Source organism: Etheostoma spectabile, chromosome 6 (assembly GCF_008692095.1).
Source record: "Etheostoma spectabile isolate EspeVRDwgs_2016 chromosome 6, UIUC_Espe_1.0, whole genome shotgun sequence".
Classification (NCBI taxonomy): domain Eukaryota; kingdom Metazoa; phylum Chordata; class Actinopteri; order Perciformes; family Percidae; genus Etheostoma; species Etheostoma spectabile.
Window position 1 is genome coordinate 14,074,049 of NC_045738.1, and position 19,646 is coordinate 14,093,694.

Below are 19,646 nucleotides of genomic sequence, written 5' to 3' on the forward strand. Positions count from 1 at the left end.
CGAAATGCTGCCAAACTGCAGAAGTTGTGTTCTTCTTCGAGACCAGGTCACTCGGTGCACGACTTGCCATCTCTCTCTCTCTTTCTCTCTCTCTCTCCTTCACACTGTCACATGATGACAAGCACATTATTTTTGTGACGGTATTGAAACATTGAACGTTGCTATTTTTAAGACCCCACGGTATACCGTATTACCGCCCAACCCTACTAGATATGATCAATATGTCTCTATTAACAGGTTATGTATCGCAGTCATATAAAGTAGCTGTAATAAAACCTCTTCTGAAAAAATCCACCCTCGATCCTGAGGTCTTAGCCAACAATAGACACATATCTAACCTTCCCTTTCTCTCTCTTTTTATATTTTTTCCACCTACACTATACTATACTATACTATGACATTTTACTGTTTTTTTTCGACATACTATGCTGTCACTTTTAGGACCCAAGCACCGACTGCGGGGAAGGCCATATTAAAACTGAAGGAATTATTATTCTTTTCTGCAAATTAATTATCTTTTTGAGTGGCTTAACATACTCAAAAATTCACTAAAATTGGCGGTCACGTCAAGTCTGGTGAAAATCTACTCACAAAAATGGCTCCCCCTACCAAGTTAGAAAAAATAGAGTCCCTGCAGTATGTTTAACATAGACTAACAAAACTTGGCACACATATGTAGCATGTCACGACATACAAAAAAAATCACTGGAGCCATGCCCTAAACCCAAAGCCATTTAAAAGTTCTTTTAATTTTTATGATTTTTTATGACATACTATAACATTTTTTAGGATGTTTTATGACATACTATACTATGACATTTTACCTTTTTTTTTTCGACATACTAGCATATGATGTTTTGATGATTTTTTTTTTATGACATACTATGTTTTTATATTTTTTCATGACATACTTTTCTTATATGTTTTATGCCATTCTATGCACTGACATTTCTTATGATTTTTTTTTACATACTATACCATTAGGTTTTTATGATTTTTTTTCATGTCATACTAAACTATTTCATTTTTAGTTTTGTTTTGACCTACTATACTAGTTTGACATGTTTATATTTTTTAATGAAATACTATACTATGACGTTTATAGGATTTTTTGGCATACTATACTATGACATTTTTTATGATTTTTTTTTCAACCTACTATATTATGATAAAAAAATTATGAATTTTTTGACATACTATACTATGACATTTTTTGTGATTCATGTTTCCTTACCATGTCGTTTAGAATTCTTTTCTTTACCTACTATACTATGAGTTTTCACTAATTTTCAAGCTATTATACTGTGACGTTTTTATGATTTTTGATGACATACTATGAATTTTTTTATGAGTTTTAATGAATACTATACTGTGATTATTTTGTGATTTTTTTATGGCATATTACATTATGTTACTTTAAACATTTTTTCGACATACCATACTAAGACATTTTTGATATTTCTTTTGACATACTATACATGACGTTTTATGATTTTTTTTATGACATAGTTTTACCATTTCTTTCGCATATACTATGACATTTATATGATTTTTTTGGCATACTATACTATGACATTTTTTATGATTTTTTTTCAACCTACTATACTATGATAAAAAAAGTTCATTTTTTATGACATATTGTACTATGACATATTTTGTGATTCATTTTGACTTACTATGTCGTTTTATGATTTCTTACTTACTTATTATTTATTACGTTTTCACTAATTTATTGAGCATATACTGTGACATTCTTATATTTTTTTGATACTATACTATGAAGCTTTATGAAGTTTTTGCATACATACTATACTTTGAGGTTTTTTATGATTTTCATGACATCTTACTATGTTTTATGATTTTTATGACATATTATACTATGACATTTTACCATTTTCTTTCGACATACTATACTATGACGTTTATACGATTTTTTTTGGCATACTATACTATGATATAAAAATTCTGATTTTTTTATGACATATTATACTATGACATTTTTTGCGATACATTTCAACTTACTATGTTGTTTTAGGATTTTTTTTTTACCTACTATACTATGACGTTTTCACCAATTTATTCAAGTTATTATACTGTGACGTTTTTATGATTTTTGATGACGTACTATGACATTTTTTATGAGTTTTGATGACATACTATACTGTGATTATTTTGTGATTTTTTTTTTATGGCATATTACATTATGTTACTTTTACAAAAATTTTCGACCTACTATACTATGACATTTTATGATATTTCTTTCGACCTACTATACTATGACATTTTATGATATTTCTTTTGACATACTATACTAAGACGTTTTTTTATGATTTTTTTTGGCATACATACTTTGACATTTTTATGATTTTTTTGGCATACTATACTATGACATTTTTTATGATTTTTTTGGCATACTATACTATGAAATTTTTATGATTTTTTTTGGCATACTATACTATGACATTTTTTGATTTTTTTGGCATACTATCTACGACATTTATGATTTTTTTTCAACCTACTTACTATGATATAAAAGGTTCATTTTTTATGACATATTTTACTATGACATATTTTATGATCATTTGACTTACTATGTCTTGTTTTATGATTTTCTACTTACTATATTATGACATTTTCACCAATTTATTTGAGCTATTATACTGTGACATTCTTATATTGTTTTGACCTACTATACTATGAAGTTTTTATGAAGTTTTTGCATAACATACTTTGAGGTTTTTATGATTTTTTTAATAACTTACTATAACTATGATGTTTTTATTGATTTTTTATAATATACTATACTATGATGTTTTTATGATTTTTTTATGACAACTAACTATGACATTTACCATTTTTTCGACATACATATACTATGAGGTTTATACGATTTTTTTTTTTTGGCATACTATAACCATGCATTTTTTTATGATTATTTTTTCAACCTACTATACTAGATATAAAAATTCAGATTTTTTATGACATATTACTATGACATTTTACCATTTTCTTTCGACATACTATACTATGAGGTTTATACGATTTTTTTTTGGCATACTATACCATGACATTTTTTATGATTTCTTTTTTTTTACCTACTATACTATGACGTTTTCACCAATTTATTCAAGTTATTATACTGTGACATTTTTTGTGATTCATGTTTCCTTACCATGTCGTTTTATGAATTTCTTTTTTTACCTACTATACTATGACGTTTTCACCAATTTATTCAAGCTATTATACTGTGACGTTTTTATGATTTTTGATGACGTACTATGACATTTTTTATGAGTTTTAATGACGTACTATACTGTGATTATTTTGTGATTTTTTTATGGCATATTACATTATGTTACTTTTACAATTTTTTTTGACATACTATACTATGACGTTTTTTATGATTGTTTTAGCATATTATACTATGACGTTTTACCATATTCTTTAGACATACTATACTATGACATTTATAGAATTTTTTGGCATACTATACTATGACCATTTTTGATGTTTTTTATGACATACTTATCTATGACGTTTATAAGATTTTTTGGCATTAATATACTATGACATTTTTTATGATTTTTTTTAATGACATACTATACTATGACGTTTATAAGATTTTTTTGGCATTTAATATACTTTGAGATTTTTAATGATTTTTTTCAACCTACTATACTATGATATAAAAATTATGATTTTTTTTATGACATATTATACTATGACATTTTTTGTGATTCATTTTGACTTACTATGTTGTTTTAGGATTTTCTTTACTTACTATACTATGACGTTTTCACCACTTTATTTGAGCTATTATATTGTGACATTTTTATGAAAGTTTTGCGTAACATATGATTTTTTTATGACTTACTATACTATGACGTTTTACAATTTTCTTTCGACATACTATACTATGACGTTTATAAGATTTTTTTGGCATACTATACTATGACATTTTTTGTGATTTTTTTCAACCTACTATACTATGACGTTTTTACCAATTTATTGAGCTATTATACTATGTCATTTTTACACATCATTTTGTATGATTTTTCTCGACATACTATGAGGTTTTTAGGATTTTTTCATGACATGCTATATACTATGCCATTTTTATGATTTTGTTAATGGCATACTATGGCATGTTTACTATTTTCTTTTACATACTATACAATAACATTTTTAATGATTTTTCATGACTTCTTTGATAGACATTTATTATATTTTACACCATTATATTTGAATCATTATTTTGATCTGTTCAATAGCTTACATTTAATACAGCACTTGGCTACTCAAACACGTATATGTTGTGGTGCATATCCAACATTCAGGCCTACATTTTATAGTTGTTAACAAACAGATCTCAGTACCAATCAACCGCCAAGCAGATTCACTCATAAAGTAAATGCCTACTTGTCCAATAAATGTGTTCCCACTTCCTTTGAGCATGCTTTTATTCCCATGTAGTCAAAGCAAACATTTCATACCTTTAGCCACAATAATGTAATGTAATCATACACTCAGGAAGGACCTGATCAAAGAGTGTCCATATTCAACTGCTAGTGACAATGAGCCAACAGCTGTCTGTTTAGACTCAGCTGCTCCCTGTCCCCAGCAACCACCCTGATAGGATATGAGGCCTTTGGTTCTCTGTTGGAACCTCTAAGGCCAGCTCTCTGGTATCAAGGCTTTGTCTGAAGGGGGTCGCTCAGAAATCTTGCCATCTCCTGTCAAAATATTTGGGAGGTTGCCCTGCTCTGACAGCTCCAGTGACGAAACTTGCTGTGGGTGCCCGCCTTTCATTAATGTTGTGCCATATGTTTGAGAGCAGCTGTGTTAAAGGAGCCTGTTGCTGAGCAGATAAAGACAGGTCAATGTGATGGGAGGGGGAGGTGGAGGGGGGGTGAGCATAAACACTGAACAGAGGTTGGTCCATGGACTTTGATGGTTGTAGTGTATGCATAACTGTAGCAGTGGTGGTCTTATCTGGAGTGGGACTCTGGGGTGTGACCCAGTGCTGCCCCCCATATCTTAAAACGGAGGCGGAGCAGGCGCACTTGTCATTCTAAAACATTTGCAAGATTCCTCCCAGTCCTCAAGTGCAGAGATTTACATCTGAAACAACATTAAGCCGGTGTCCATAAGTAGGCTGGCTGCATACTTATTACATTACATTCATAACAACACACATGTTTGACAATTGTTTTTATGTGACCCTTAACAAGAAGTTATTCAATGTTTAGCAGGAGAGTAAGAATAGAGCAATGATTGACAGTAATACCTCCAATGCACCCGTCATCACACTTTCAGGCTGAAGAGAGAATAGACCAATATATCAATTAAAGTGGCATGAACACAGAGATTGAGGGGAGTGCACTGCCATGGCAGCTAGCCAGACTACTCCTCGACTATACTACTTAACCCCACTAACCTTAACTGACAGAAAGCACCGTTATTCATTGACCAGAAGTGGCTTTTGGATTACCCTTACCATTCACAAATTGTAAACCATTTTTTTTCCAATCCTCATTCTGTGTGAATTTCATCAGAGACTTGGCACTACTCAGCCTGTAACTGTGCACTGCCTCGCTGACACCTCCCTAAAAATAGTGCCCACTAATCCCCATGTCCCCACTGAGAAGTACTACACATGACCAGGGCTTCACTAGCATATCAACTGCGTCCAAAACTAGGAAGTTTATTAATTTTCAATAAACCTTTGCAGTTTTATTGTGTAGGCATTTAGAATTGCATGGGAACAACTTCCATGTTGGCACACTGTTGTATCAAACTTAAGAGTAGGCATGAATTCAGAGAAATGTAATAAGTTGTCTATCACTTCCATGCTGCAGTGCTGCACCCTCTGGTGGGGTTAATGAATACAGCTTTTAACAGCATCAGGACAACGGTAATAGCAAAGTACTGAACCCGTGAGAACATGTTGTTGAAACATGCACTTATGTGTCAGCAGGGGTTTACATCTTTTTCAAGGAAGCTTGGGAAGCCAACTGGCTGTTACAGATTCAAACTGTGAGCTACTTGAGGTGACGTCTAAATATTTTGGTCATAATAGTGCCCCATTATGTCCCCTTAAACGGGGGGGGGGGGGAGCAGCGATGCAGTTGCAAGTGGAAAATCTAACATTTTTGGTGCTTCAGTAAAAGCTTGAGCATTTGACTGATTGAGGGATAATTTGTAGGCAGTACAGCATTTTATGAATAACACTGTTTTTAATGAAAACTGCTTTTTCATTATGTTAAAAACTGTTTGAACTTACTTTTATACATGTTGACTCTCCTCATTGATGATGAAGCATTTTCCTTGGTTGTCAGTCCTTGGGTTTTTGGCTTTATTTTGGTGAAAACATTTCCATCTAAAAAGGTACTTCGTTCAAATAGAGTTTGCATGCATTGCTTAGAGCTCCACTCCATGGTGATCAAATCTTACGTATGCCAGTTAAGAGCCCGTCTGTGCGTCACAGGTTCAAGTTGACAAACTGTGGTCCCTTCGTTCAACTGGGCTCCACTACATTACACTTCACAAGCGGCTATGAGTCATTTAAATCACATAATTTCTACATGATGATCAGAGTGGCATGACATAAATCATATGTGTAATGCAAATCAGCTGCCCAGAAGGCTTGAAACAGTGTGCCAGTTATGCTGCTGTCCACCAGTGTATAGTGAAAGATGGCAGCAGATAGAGTGGCATGGACCCCCTGCAGAGATTTTGTAAAAGGAGACCCAAACTGAAATGGACAGCTGAGCCAACTCAGATGCCTTGTACATCAACTGTAAGGGTACCATCTTAAAAGAGACATTCAGTGGGAGCAAAAGTGCCTAAGGAGTAAACAAGTTGCACTATTGTACAAAATGCTTTAACACTGTGAAATTAATGACAAATGATGAGCAATTTCCATGCCCGTTTTAAATGAAGAAACCTGATGTTTAAGATTCAACACTGAATTCAGAACATCTGTATCATTCCCTCTTACGCAATAAAATCCCTCAATTCATCAAATGCACTTTTATTCAAGACAAATAGATGAAAAGACGGCAGACTGGACAGCTTGTCTTTAATAAGACTTAAGATGCTCCCACTGACCTTGTTACGCACATCAAAATAATTATAGCAGATACACACACCAGCATTTCAGATACATACGTGTCCATGGAATCTCAATGCAAATGAGGAAAAACTTTGTCATGCTTGCACATGAGAAAAATGACAACAGCTTTAACTGTTTAATAGTGGTGTAAATCCCAGCAAATTGGGATTTGACCATAAATGATTTCAGGTTTTTTTTTTAATCGTAGAGGCTGCACACTCATTTTTACATCCAGTTCTGCGTACAATCAATCATAGCGGATAGAACGGACAGTATTACACTCAGTAATACACTGTTGCATTCAAATCTTTTTCCAGATTTCTCAATTTAACTTTACAAAAACTGTAACAGGTAGCTTTATACAGACCAGGATGTATAATACCTGGGTTTCACTTATAGGGTCTACTCGGAGCAGAGTAGCATAAAACGACTTCCTTTTATACAACGCTAATCCATACCCATCCCTCTTTTGTCCCTCACACAAAGTTAATTTACATTATTCACAATAATGTACCCAATCTTATATTTCTCTTTCAGTTAAATAACTAAAGAAACAAAACAACAACACTTCAGCTTATTGTAATAATTACTCAGCTGTACTGTACATAAGATGACACTGTAAAAAGGTGCGTGGAATAGGTGACACAAAGATCTTTAACACGTGTTAACACTGATGCACCTGTGTTGCATGCAGCAACACCTTTCATCCCGTTTTGTCTTTTGGGTTCTGATGCTTGGTTGTTATCTTCTGCGGTCTTCAGAAAGAAGTAGGCGTGTAGGTAGTTTGCCTTTAGGAGCTTAGAAATAAGGTTGGCACAGGTCACAGGGCTCCCCATTTGAGCATTGGCAGGGTGGAGAGTCAGTGGCCTAAGACGACGAGCACTTCAGCACTTGAGCATGTCACAGGACCTCTGTGAGGAAAGGGCAGAGAGCAAAGGGTCAGCAGATAAATTAACAGTAACAGACAAAATAGAGACTCTGTCTTTGATATGAGTATTGACACAGTGTGTAAACTTCTGACCTGGTGACAATACTAAATGCAAAAGGATGTTGAGCATGTTGCAGAAGGCATGAACCCAATAACATTTACGGTCTTGTTTATATGGGGTTTATGGAAAGGCTTCAAGTGAAAGTAATTTTATAGTAGATTGCAGCCATTATGCAACATTGAATTATTTGACTGACAACACCGCATGTAAGGCCAAGAAGGGCTGTTCTATTCAACAAGTATGAACATTCAAATTAACCCCGGAAGCATGCCTTAAAATAAATTAACAACCTATGAAATGACATTCAATCAGTTTCACATATCAATAAACCCTCATCATAAATGTCCTGCCAAGTCAAAGGCATCTCAAGTGCTCAATGGTGTTTTTTGCCTCCAACATCTCCTTCCAGGCAACTAACCCTAAACATAACCATTGCCACGCTGCCTGGAAGGAGACGTTGGGGGCAAAAAACACCAATCACCGTCTCAAGAGTAATTTCCCCATTGGGGATCAATAAACAGATAAATAAACAGAAAAAAAATTAAATTAAAATTAAAAGTATCCAGATTTACAACAAAAAATGAGAAGAGAAAATGTCTGAGTTAAAGGCATGATATGTAGTAAGATGTGGAAGTATTCACGTGATTTCAGGAAAGACGTCAGAGAGCTTGCAAAGGGAATCATCCTCTGTTTGCTTTATGTAGTATTTCTGACTGCTGGCTTGTCTTCAGGCTAACAGGTGAACGTTAGGATCTAGCAGGACGGGAAGAGTTGGGTGCTGCTGACACTGCCACTGGGAGGGGGTTGAGTTGAGAAGTGATATGCTGCTAAATTGCTTTGGTGTCCTGTTTCTAACCCCTAGAAGTGAGGCACTTGTGGATTGGGTCTCCTCATCACCTCAGCTTCTAGGAATTCCTCACTGGGTGCAGGCCCAAGTTAGTGGGGGCTGCTGAATAAAAGCTGTCATCGGTATAAAGATACCCCGTTTCTCTTCACCCTTCCCTACACTATTTCTTCCATATCTCATCTCCACCTCTTTGTGAGTGTAAATGGAGTCTACGTGCCACACCATCCTCTCCTTGAGGGGTACTCACTCTCACTAGGGAGATAATCTGCGCATTAGACAAAGTTCAGGTTTGTGGTCGCTTCGTGCCAAGGCCAACAACACTAACTATGGTGCCTAGCACCGCAGTCTTTTTTGGGGTAATGTGAACCTGGCCAAGTGTAAAATCGGCTCAGCAAATAGGCACACAAGCTTGTTGCTATTGAACCACGGTTCTGCCTGCTGCTTCTTTTTTATTAGGGACAGACGAGAAAACAAATCGAACGAGTACATTGGCGCTCTTGGCTTAACCTAATCCATCAAGTCAAAATGGGTCTGTTGGCTATTAATATTTAGGATTTGGTCTATAATTGGGCCTTTTTGTGAATCTTTGATTTTAATTGGTTTTGTGGATTCCCCCACTGTAGATCAATAAGGCTTATTCATGTTTTCTTAATCCTCGGCCAATAGCAAAAATTAGGCTCTTTCTAAGCTATAGCAACCTTGAAAAAGTAATGCCTTTTTTCTAGGGCTGTAACGGTACGGAAAATAAAACCGAAATCGCGACACTCAGCTCCACAAACTTGTGTCGCGGAGTGAGAAGGCAGAATCACGACACACCCCTTCCATCCTTCCCGTACAAATCCAGTGCTACCACATCTTTAAATTACTATTAGTATTAGTCCTTTTGGTGCTTTATGAACCACTGAAACGATTTTGGAAACATTATTTTAAGGCACAAAAGAATCTTTGGTATTAGATTGATCAATATTGAAATCAATCAATATCAATAAATAAGGTATCTGTTGTATAACTGTTGCAAAGTGGGATGTAATCAATGACAAAAAACATAAGAACCAAGGTTTGTATCAAGTTGTGGGTCAAAAATTGTGATACGAACCGAACCCTAGGTTTGGTGTTACAGCCCTACTTTATTCCCTTTATGTTCCTCTAGTTCATGTACAACGCTGCCGCTAAACTTAACAACAAGAGACAAAAGGATTTTACATTTATTGTTGCCTCTCTGCACTTCAGAGTTTTAGAATCAAATTTGAGATAATAGCTGGGGATTTTCCCCCCAAGTACTTTGTCATTTTGGAAAATTGGCCTTTTTGCTGAAAGTAAGGTCAGAAGATCGATAGCATTCTCAAATATAAAGCTACAGCTACTTAGCTTATCATCCAGAATGGAAACAGCTTGCCCGGCTCTACCCAGAGGTAAAAAGCACCTATAAATTCTGCTAATTAACTACTTCTCTTGGAATGCAGTGACATCCATCCATCCATCTTCAGCCGCTTATCCGGTATCGGGTCGCGATATGCAGTGACCTCCTGAACAAATAGTTTCAGTGGCACATAACTCCTTGTAAACCCACAACTTTTCACAACACTGTTTGTATATATTAAACAAACACGATAAAAGATATCAATAAGCTTTATAAGTGGTGGTTGTCTAGCTGTTTTCCCCTGCTTCCAGTCTTTATGCTAAGCTAGGCCGATAACCTGCTAAGCATAGCTTCATGTCACAGACATAAGCGTTGACTCAGACAATACAAGTGGTGACCACCACAGTTGTGTTTATATTGTCATTGTTAATTTCATGTTACTTGAGGTCATGTTTGATTTGTATTTGTGGCCTCTTGCGTGTGTTGTAAATCAGTTTGTAATTCAGTACCTGCAACATGCTGAGGCTTCATGGGGCCTGCCTTTTTCATGAACGACTCTTCACTGTCAAACGCGAGGATCGGCTCGGTGGCCATGCTGGTCTCCGACTTGTCTCGTGCTCCGTTGGTGGCGTTGCCATGATTCGCGAGATGGATGATATCTCCAAAGTGGGCAGTGTCTCCTTTAGTGGATAGACCGTTTTCATGTCTCGTAGGCTGGACCCCATTAACCAATTGGGCTGAGGGGCTGCTGGAGAGGGGAAACATGTAGCAGAATATGGTTGTAGTTATGATGGGTCAGAGTGACTCATACAACAAATGAGTCATTCCACCGCCATCCAATTACAGGAGTCTTTTAAAATCTACCCCAAGAAGCGCAGTCATATACAAAGAGTAAACATTTCAAGAAACCAAATCTCTCCCAGTAATTGTTAATATCTTCAGGCCTGAACTGTGTGGCTCCTTGTGTTTTCTGTTGAAGTTTACTACAGTGAAAACATCCTGTAGGCTTGGTTACTGTTTTTTCTTCTGGCACAAAAGTGTTATACTGAGCATGGTGGTCTTGCATCAACATGAGCACAAAGAACCTTTTTTGAAATCCCCCCCCCCCCAAAAAAAGGGAGCAATAGTCGTACCTTTCTTTGACGTAGGTCTGTCCATTTTCTGTCTTGTTGTTGGGCAGGGTAACCTCTGGCTTTGGCTGATATTCAGCAGATGCTAGAGGAAACAAAGTAAAACAGACATTTGTGCAGTGTAATGTATGTTGGTGTGCGTTTAAACCACGTACACACTAACATGATCACACACATTCAGCATCCAACCCTACCCTGCATGAGTGGGTGATGAACACTATAAATGTCAGGCGTTAGTAGGCAGGAAAGGGATGCCAAAAGGGATGCCAAAAGGGATGCCCCCCCCCCCCCAACTCTGCTGAGAACATGGCTATGGTCGAGACAGATTTCCACACCCCTGACTAGAATGGCGACATGCCTGCCAGGCCTCCAACCACATCCGTGGCTGGCTAATGTCTTCCTACATTGGGGAACTTTGCCATAAAGAGCATATCTCCCAAACCACATTGATTTCCGTTCATCTTACTCATCTACTGTGTGTGATGTGGAAGCTCAGACAAGGAGGGTGTGCAAGTTATATTCCTTTATGCCCAATTGTGTTACAATTTTTTTTCTTCCATAATTAGAAGTTGTAGGAAGAGTGGATAAGGTCAGGCTTATGTAACATCATGTGTCTTTATATTATTACTTGTGTCAAAATAATTGTCTGATAATTGTTGCAGGCTGTGGACATTAGCCCACTCCTCCCTTCTAACTCCCTCAGTCCCGCTGCTTGGACAACAAACAAGCACACATGGGTCCTATTGTACAGTGAGGAAGTCCTCAAACTGCAGCTGTGCAGGATATGATTTAGAAATATAAAGTAATAACCTGTTTATACAAATTGCTCTGATGTAAGGGTAATTTGCATGCTGTAAAAGTATTACAAAGTTACCTGTGCCTTTGTTTATTCTAACATATGGAAAAAATGAAATATGCAGGGGAGCAAGTGGTGTAATTATTTGTCATCAAATAGCCTAAAGGTGGGATATGTTAACTGAACTGAGTTCATCTAGAATAGCATGAGTCAGACAGTTTCAATGTTACCATGTAGTTGATGTGGATTTGCTAATTGAAGTATTGAAGAGAAAGAAATCCACTGTTAAGTGGATTCTGGCCACAAAGCATCCACTTTGTTTTAAATCCATTCACAGATAACACATTAATGGGAGATCAGTCAAGACAATTACCCTAAACAAACCCTGCAGATGAAAGGCTTGTAGTAACTATTGGTAATGTGGTAATGATTTTCCTCCGTGCTTGAGGAAGTTTTATAAAAGGCAGACAGGTTCAGACTGATGTTCTGCTTACCTTTGCTGCTCTCTGCCTCTTTGTCATTGACGTTTGTGAGAGGGGAGGATTTTGTCTCTTTCTGTAAACATGGGAAATCGTTTCAATCATTTTTATTGGAAAGGTAAGTCTTGGCTTGTTGCTTTGGTTAAAAGTGAACAGCAAATGTACCTTGTCGCCTCCATCTGTCTTGCGCGTCCTCTTCATGATCTCGTCCAGACGCTGAGAAAATGAAGGAAGGAATAAGACCAAGGAAAATGCCACATAGAACAAAATAACAGATATCATGACCCTTTTTGTGGTTGATTTGTAGATTTTCAATGCATTTCGTGCTGGAGGACACCAAGGGATCAGGGCAGATGTGCTTATAATAAATCAAGATGCGCGATTGTTAAACATTTGGTTAGGTTTAGTCGGCTAGACTGAGCCCACACACCTTGTTGTCAGTCTGTTTTTGCTAAAGAAAGAGGTTTCACCTGTTTGGTGAACTGTTCATTCCTTTTCTTAAACAGTAATAATAATTTCCCTGTCTCTTGTATTTAGGCCATTATGCTCCATTAGGCCATAAGGGAATGCACCGAGTCCAACTGAGGCTCCTATGTTGCCAGGTGGAGGGCTGTGTCAATAGCGATGAGGCAGAACTTGTGTATTCAGCTGGAACAACAGCGCAGGAAGGTCTGACAGTAAACAGCAGGACAGAGGATAAGTCTGAACTGTGCTAAAATAAAAAAACACTGTGTGGCTAACTTATATGCACAGAAGGTTGACGCAAGATGTAACTTTGATCTGAGGGCACAACCAGCCTGGGACAGCAAGACCATGACTACAGCTGCTACTCCTAAAAGTGAAGCATTTTTAGGATCCAAGATTCTTTTATTGGACAGCTCACACAATCATGGTTTGGCATTTGCTTTGGCTGCAAAACTTCAGATTCGTCTTTCTCTAATATGTTGATGTGTTGCCCCTCAGGATACTTTAAACCACCTTTGCTTGTTGATCACAAACTTGTCTTTATTGAGGCAATGACAAGAGCAGTCAGTTTTGGTAGAAGTCAGTCAGTAACAGTTTGTTCTACAGTGTGACTAAGCAGTGAGTCTTTGGGGCAGAGGACATGCTGTTCTTGTGGGCTTATTCCAGGATGGAGCCAGGCTTGGGCTGGCTGAGCCAGACTTGGCATGCCTCGATAAGAGCCTTTCTCACATGGAGAGAGAGAGAGAAAGGTTTAGCCCGCATACAGAGGTGTCAGCTTACTGGATATGTGGGTGGCATTTTTGACTATATGGTCACAGAACAAACACATATCAGAGAACATGTGCAAAGATCTGCACAAGTCTACACACACAGATGACTGGCACAGCAAGGTCTCCATTAATAGTGTTTATATATAGCTTCATGCTTGACACACAGTCTAAGCCCTGTTAAATCATGGCATGCAGACAACCAAACCAGCATAAGCCAAAAACATCATTCATCTTAGTTTCAGGGACTCAACTTTCAAGTCTGCTTTTGTCATGTCAAAAGACTGGGTGACCTCCTGAACGTACCCCTGAAAATAATACCTCCACTGAAGGAGGAGAGCTTGTTGTAAATTATCTACAGAATTAATGGTGCGTTACTCTGAGATGTATGCAGTTGAGAGAAGAGCTGGGACTTTTAAATTTACTCTCTCTTAATATAATTTTGTCCACAAATGTAGGTAAGGATTTTTGGAAAATGTCTATGTTTATTATTAAGAAAATGTGCTGAAAAGAACAAATGATGGGAGAACAGATGTGTTGCCCTACCTTTTTCCTCTCCAGCCTCTCCTGCTCCTCCTTCTGGAAGTGTTTCTCCCTCTCCAGACGCTGCTTCTCCGCCTCCTCCCGGGCTTTAGCCTCAGCCTCTTCTTTCTGAAACACACACAGGCGAAAATTCCAACCACAGTTTTAATTCCAGTAGAAGGGGGAAAAAAAGTCTGCCAAAATAGCATGCCTTTTTCGTAACAAGGGTGTGGTTGCTCCCTAGAATTATTGTTTACAACCACAAAAGGGATATTTCCCTCTACCTTTGAGCCAAAGAGATCTATTTTCAACATTTACAGCCTCGTGAGGACCATTCAAAGCTACATAGAATGCTGAACACTTTGCATAATTATATTGAATCACGTTTTACCACAATGCTACTCCTGTGAAAGACCACAAGGGGGTGGCAAAGCGTAAGCGCTGGATACCACATTGAGAGATAAGACAGTGCTGGCACTGATCATGTTACAGGTCTAAGGGATAAACAAATACTGCAATGAATGGCCACATGTGCCATTGGAAATCTGTTTCTACTAATCAAGCATCCTTTTGCTTCTCCCCGGCAACACCCACAAACACAGAAAGAATCAATATGGCTCTTAATGGTTATTTGACAAACTGAAAAGTAAAAAGGGTGCATTCATTGTAGCTACCGGCTCTCCAGTTTGGATAATATTTGCCTTTTAAAAAGACAACAACAACCCTCAGAGAAAATACTGGATTGGGCTTTTGGACAAGCCTGTTGTCAGCTGAGCTGACACAATAACATTGGAAAAAAAGTCACAAACTTTGTTTGCCAAAGATAGGAGAGTGTGTACGTTTGTGGTGGGATGGGCAAAGTGCCTGTGAATGATGTGAGGAGTGACCTTTACTCGAAAGGCAATAATCACTGTCACAGTCGTGCTTAATGGTCCTTGGCACTACTATGGGCTATAAGTACTTGCAAGTTCCTTTCACTCTTATCTGAATAACCACACCTGTCCACTGCACCGCATTGACACCCAACTTCACTAACAACTTCATGCAGAGAAAGCTTTCTCTGCATGAAGTTGTTAGTGAAGTTGGGCGTTGGCAGTCAATATACCTGTTTTTGCAGGCGTAGGTTTTCCTCCTGCTCGGCTTTGGCTCTCTCCTGAGCCTCTTTCTCGTCCTGCAGGCGCTGAGCTTCGTCCCTCCGCCGCTGCTCCTCGGCCATGGCGCGGGCCTCCTCCTCCCTAAGGCGCCTCTCCTCTGCCTCCTTCACTATTCGCTCTTCTCTCAGGATCCTAAAGAGTTTGAGCATATAGCTGAGGGTAAATATTTTCCACAAAAGCATGTGCCAAACACTAAGTGCAGCAAACTATTTCAAATGTGTGAACGATTCCATTGAAAGGGGAATTTCCTCTTTAGTTTACACCATCTCTGTTGATCTGACATTGAAGCACAAGCAACAGGAAACTATTTAAGAAGATGGAAACAATTGGAAGTATGAGTGCCAAGAGGAGATCACATCAATTCCAAAGCTGTAAATAGTGACTTGCTGTGGTTAGAATCAGCAAACAGGCTATCAAATTCTCAATGCTTCCACACATCACAGCCAGTGTTGAGTGAGGTCTCATTTAGACATACAGTACATGTGTGCCTGCTAGTGCATGGAGCCTTTCTGTTTAGTTTAACTGACGTCTATGGGTTTATCGGTGTTTTAAGCCCCCAATGTCTCCTTCAAGGCACCACTTAACCCTAACCATAATCACGACCTAATCCTAGTGCCTTCTAGGCAGCACTGCCTGGAAGGAGACGTTGGGGGCTTAAAACACCATTGAGCTGTCTATGGAAGTACATAGGAGACATGAGTATTTGAATTTGAACAGCTACCCATGTATTTGAATGTATTTGTTCCGAATTCACATCTTTAAAATTAAAATAGAATTTGTTTTTATTTAATAATTTAATTTGATAATAATTTCAATAGCTTAATATTTGAATATTCTGAAGTTTCAGAACAATAAAAAAAAAAAACTGATTCAGGTTGCACAAATTCAGATCCAAAATTATTAATTTACATAGCAACACTCGGACTACCCAGGATTTCTTTTAATCGGATATGGCCAAATGTCCTCAGTGTGGTTTGTTTTGCAGGATAAAAACAGCAACAGCAGCATATTCTACTCCAATAAATCGTTTTAAATAAAAATAAATCCCACTTATACTTCAGCATTAGTTCATGGAAGGTAAGCACTGCGCTGACCATTTGTATATCGTTGTGTATATCAAAACGCCCCTGACCTCTCCTTCTCCTCCTGTTCGCGGCGCTCCTGCTCGTCCCTCTCCCTCTGCTCTCGGGCCTGCCGGCGTTTCTCTGCCAGGATGCGAACTGCCTCTCCTTGGTCGTTGGTGCCTGCCATAGGCCTGGCTGATGGAGAGGGTGACGGTGATGACGCAGGAACAGTAGGAGTTGAATGGACTGGCTCAGGAGACGAGGATGCTGCAGTTATTGTAACTGCTGTGTTCGATGCATGAGGCGAGGCAGCTGCTGAGGCTACTACGATGGAAGAAACCACAGGGGAACCTAGTGACAATAACACACAGATCTTTAGCTGTGTAACTTAACAAAAATCTTGATATGATTATTTATGATTCCCTACAAGCAATGACTTTTAAAGTGGTGACTATTGATCATTATTAATAACACTTTTAGCCGCAGCCTTTTCTCTTCCCGTGCACTGTGAAACATTCTGTCCCCAGCAAATGGAAATTGTAAACAGCCGTAGCTTCAGCTTAAGAACTTGGTAATTACATGATTAAGGCTGATTAGTGCAGCCTATTAATGCTGTGTGTGAGAAGACACAGACCATGGAGCTGTGTGTGGCTCACTCAGTACATTCCTTTTGTTTTCATGGCTAATTAAGCCTGATGTTAATCTTTGCCTATTGCTTCTTCAGAGAAATACAGATTTTCCAGAAGCTTGTTTACTTCATCCATTCTTCTGGCCAGTAACCAGACAGTGAGGCACTATTAGGATATGTAACAAAAAATAATCAAAATATGGTATAACTCAGTCATGGAGGGAAGCTACCCCAATCCAGATGTACTGTATCATAACACACATAGGACAGTTAATTACATTGTGCAGTATACGGTTATATTACTAATAATCTATACTCAAGGTCCATTTACAAGCAGCTTTCAACCACTTTTTAGGGTCAATGTCAACTGAGACATCTACTGATGAAGCTTGGGAAATGCGGTTGAAAGCTCCGGAAAAAGACAGTTACTAGAACTTCTATCTGCAAATTTTCTGACAAACTACTATTCCTACAGTCAAGCATTAATTTTTATAATGCTCTAGAAAAAAAAGTATATGAATTAATATTATTGTCACTGTTGCTATGAAAAAAAGCTAATAATGAATTATGCCACTGTGCAAACAAATGGCAACAGATTTAACTTAATTTTCTTTTCAGTTTCACTCCACTAAGTACTGATCAGAAAAGTACTACGCCCTCAGAAGAGACAACTTTTTACTTTTTAGTCCTGGAACTATCGTACAGGAAATAATCTAATCAAAATGCGGGTTTAGTTCCTAGAGTATAAAGTATACATGTTTTGTACTCACTCTTTCTCTGTTCAGGAGTTGCGGGCCTATGAGGCACCTTCACTCTTTCGAGGGGGATGGGGGAAGAGGTGCGGCGGTCTATCCTGGCAGGGGTCCTGGCTCTTTTGGCCCGACCTTTAGGAGTCGATGGGCTTCCAAGTGTAGATGGAGGATTAGGGGAGGCAGCAGGGCTGGGGGGTGCAGTTCTGCCCTTAGGCATGGCTGGGGATGACGGTCGTTGCCTTGATAAAGGACTGGGACTGTGAGAAAGATAGATACAGAGGAAAAATGTATGACTGATGGGAAATCTGTTAACAATTATTCTCTTCTAATGAATTTACATAATGTTCGACACATTACTGTTTTGGATCTAAGCTGACATGCTTGTTTACAACCCGGACACATGTTTTGAAGAAACCCGACTACAACAAACAGGTCCATAGCAGACAAAACACTCAAACATTGCATCATTGTGCTTTCAGTGCATTATCGTCCCAGCTATACTCAGGCAATGCAACACTTGGAAGGGAAACATCCATTATGCTGAAGAAGACTCTTGCACTGATGGAACTGACATCCCTGCCAAGATCGTTGCCTTTTTGTTGAGTCAAAACAACTTTCTTTCTCTTTTTTCATCCCGTCTGTCATGGATGTCATTTATTTTAGTGGCCTGGGGATGCAAGAGGAAAGGACCACTCGTGCTGTGATCTTTTACTTACTGTCTGCTCAAACAATATAATGCAGATGTAAACATGTTCTCTATGGCTAACCCCAGCTGTTAACTGACAACGGTGGGTCAAGGGGATGTGAGGTTAACGTCGTTTACGATACAGTTTTAGTGACCACGTCTATGTAAATATCAAAAACAGGACTATCTTGATTATTAAGGGCCTGAATATTCAAATGGTTCTTTGTATATTTAAGTAATTATATGTATTTTTGAAGTGGAATTGGTAGCTTTGAATAATCTACCTTCAATTGTGCCCTTTTCAATTAGAGTTTATACAAGGTTTCACACGCCTCAAATACATTCACTGTGTTCAGTTGTTAATGTTCAACCTAGACCTCTATGATTTAAGGCATCAACTACCAATTAAAGGCAGTAACTAACAATCATTTAATTTTATTAAAATATTTTTCACAATTGTCTTTCATACATGCGTTAATGCTATTATAATTTCCCGGAATCCAAATTTTGTACAAACCAGTCAAAGATATTTCAAAAGATAGTCAAAGACAAACGTAATGGATAAATGGATCAAATCAGCAGTGATAAAAGACTATAGGCTTTGTTGAGTGTGTTCATACAATTTGTTTAATAGAGGATTTGATAGATGAAATCAGTTACCAGGATGGTGGGAAATAAAACGCACAAAACAAAAATGAGTAAAATCTGGAAGTGCAGATGTTAAAATTGTAGGTTTTTTACCTTGGATCAGGTCTGTGTCTAATGCTGGGGAGGGACTGTCTCTTCTTAAGCACCTTCTCTTTAGTGAGAGCACTTTTCTCCTTCTCATTCTCCCGTTCCTTGTCTTTCTTTTCTTTCTTGTTTTTATCCATCTATATGTCAATAGGATTAAAA

At 38.0% G+C, this 19,646-nt stretch overlaps 1 protein-coding gene across 11 annotated transcripts in view; it reads right to left on the reverse strand.

The window, feature by feature from the left end:
* map7d1a (MAP7 domain containing 1a) overlaps positions 1 to 19,646 on the reverse strand; it is a 59,205-nt gene that overhangs the window by 9,441 nt on the left and 30,118 nt on the right. For 9 of the 11 annotated variants that reach the window (XM_032517440.1, XM_032517439.1, XM_032517433.1 and 6 more), the window contains 10 exons: positions 19,494 to 19,624; positions 18,086 to 18,324; positions 16,756 to 17,038; positions 15,575 to 15,755; positions 14,494 to 14,598; positions 12,881 to 12,931; positions 12,731 to 12,791; positions 11,444 to 11,525; positions 10,820 to 11,058; positions 7,065 to 8,025 (listed from right to left, as the gene is read on the reverse strand). In XM_032517440.1, the coding sequence (XP_032373331.1) occupies positions 8,015 to 8,025; positions 10,820 to 11,058; positions 11,444 to 11,525; positions 12,731 to 12,791; positions 12,881 to 12,931; positions 14,494 to 14,598; positions 15,575 to 15,755; positions 16,756 to 17,038; positions 18,086 to 18,324; positions 19,494 to 19,624 (1,383 nt within the window). In that variant the 3' untranslated portion in view covers positions 7,065 to 8,014. Of the gene's footprint in view, positions 1 to 7,064; positions 8,026 to 10,819; positions 11,059 to 11,443; positions 11,526 to 12,730; positions 12,792 to 12,880; positions 12,932 to 14,493; positions 14,599 to 15,574; positions 15,756 to 16,755; positions 17,039 to 18,085; positions 18,325 to 19,493; positions 19,625 to 19,646 lie in introns of those variants that run through there. The other 2 variants (XR_004332262.1, XM_032517432.1) reach the window with 2 other exon arrangements.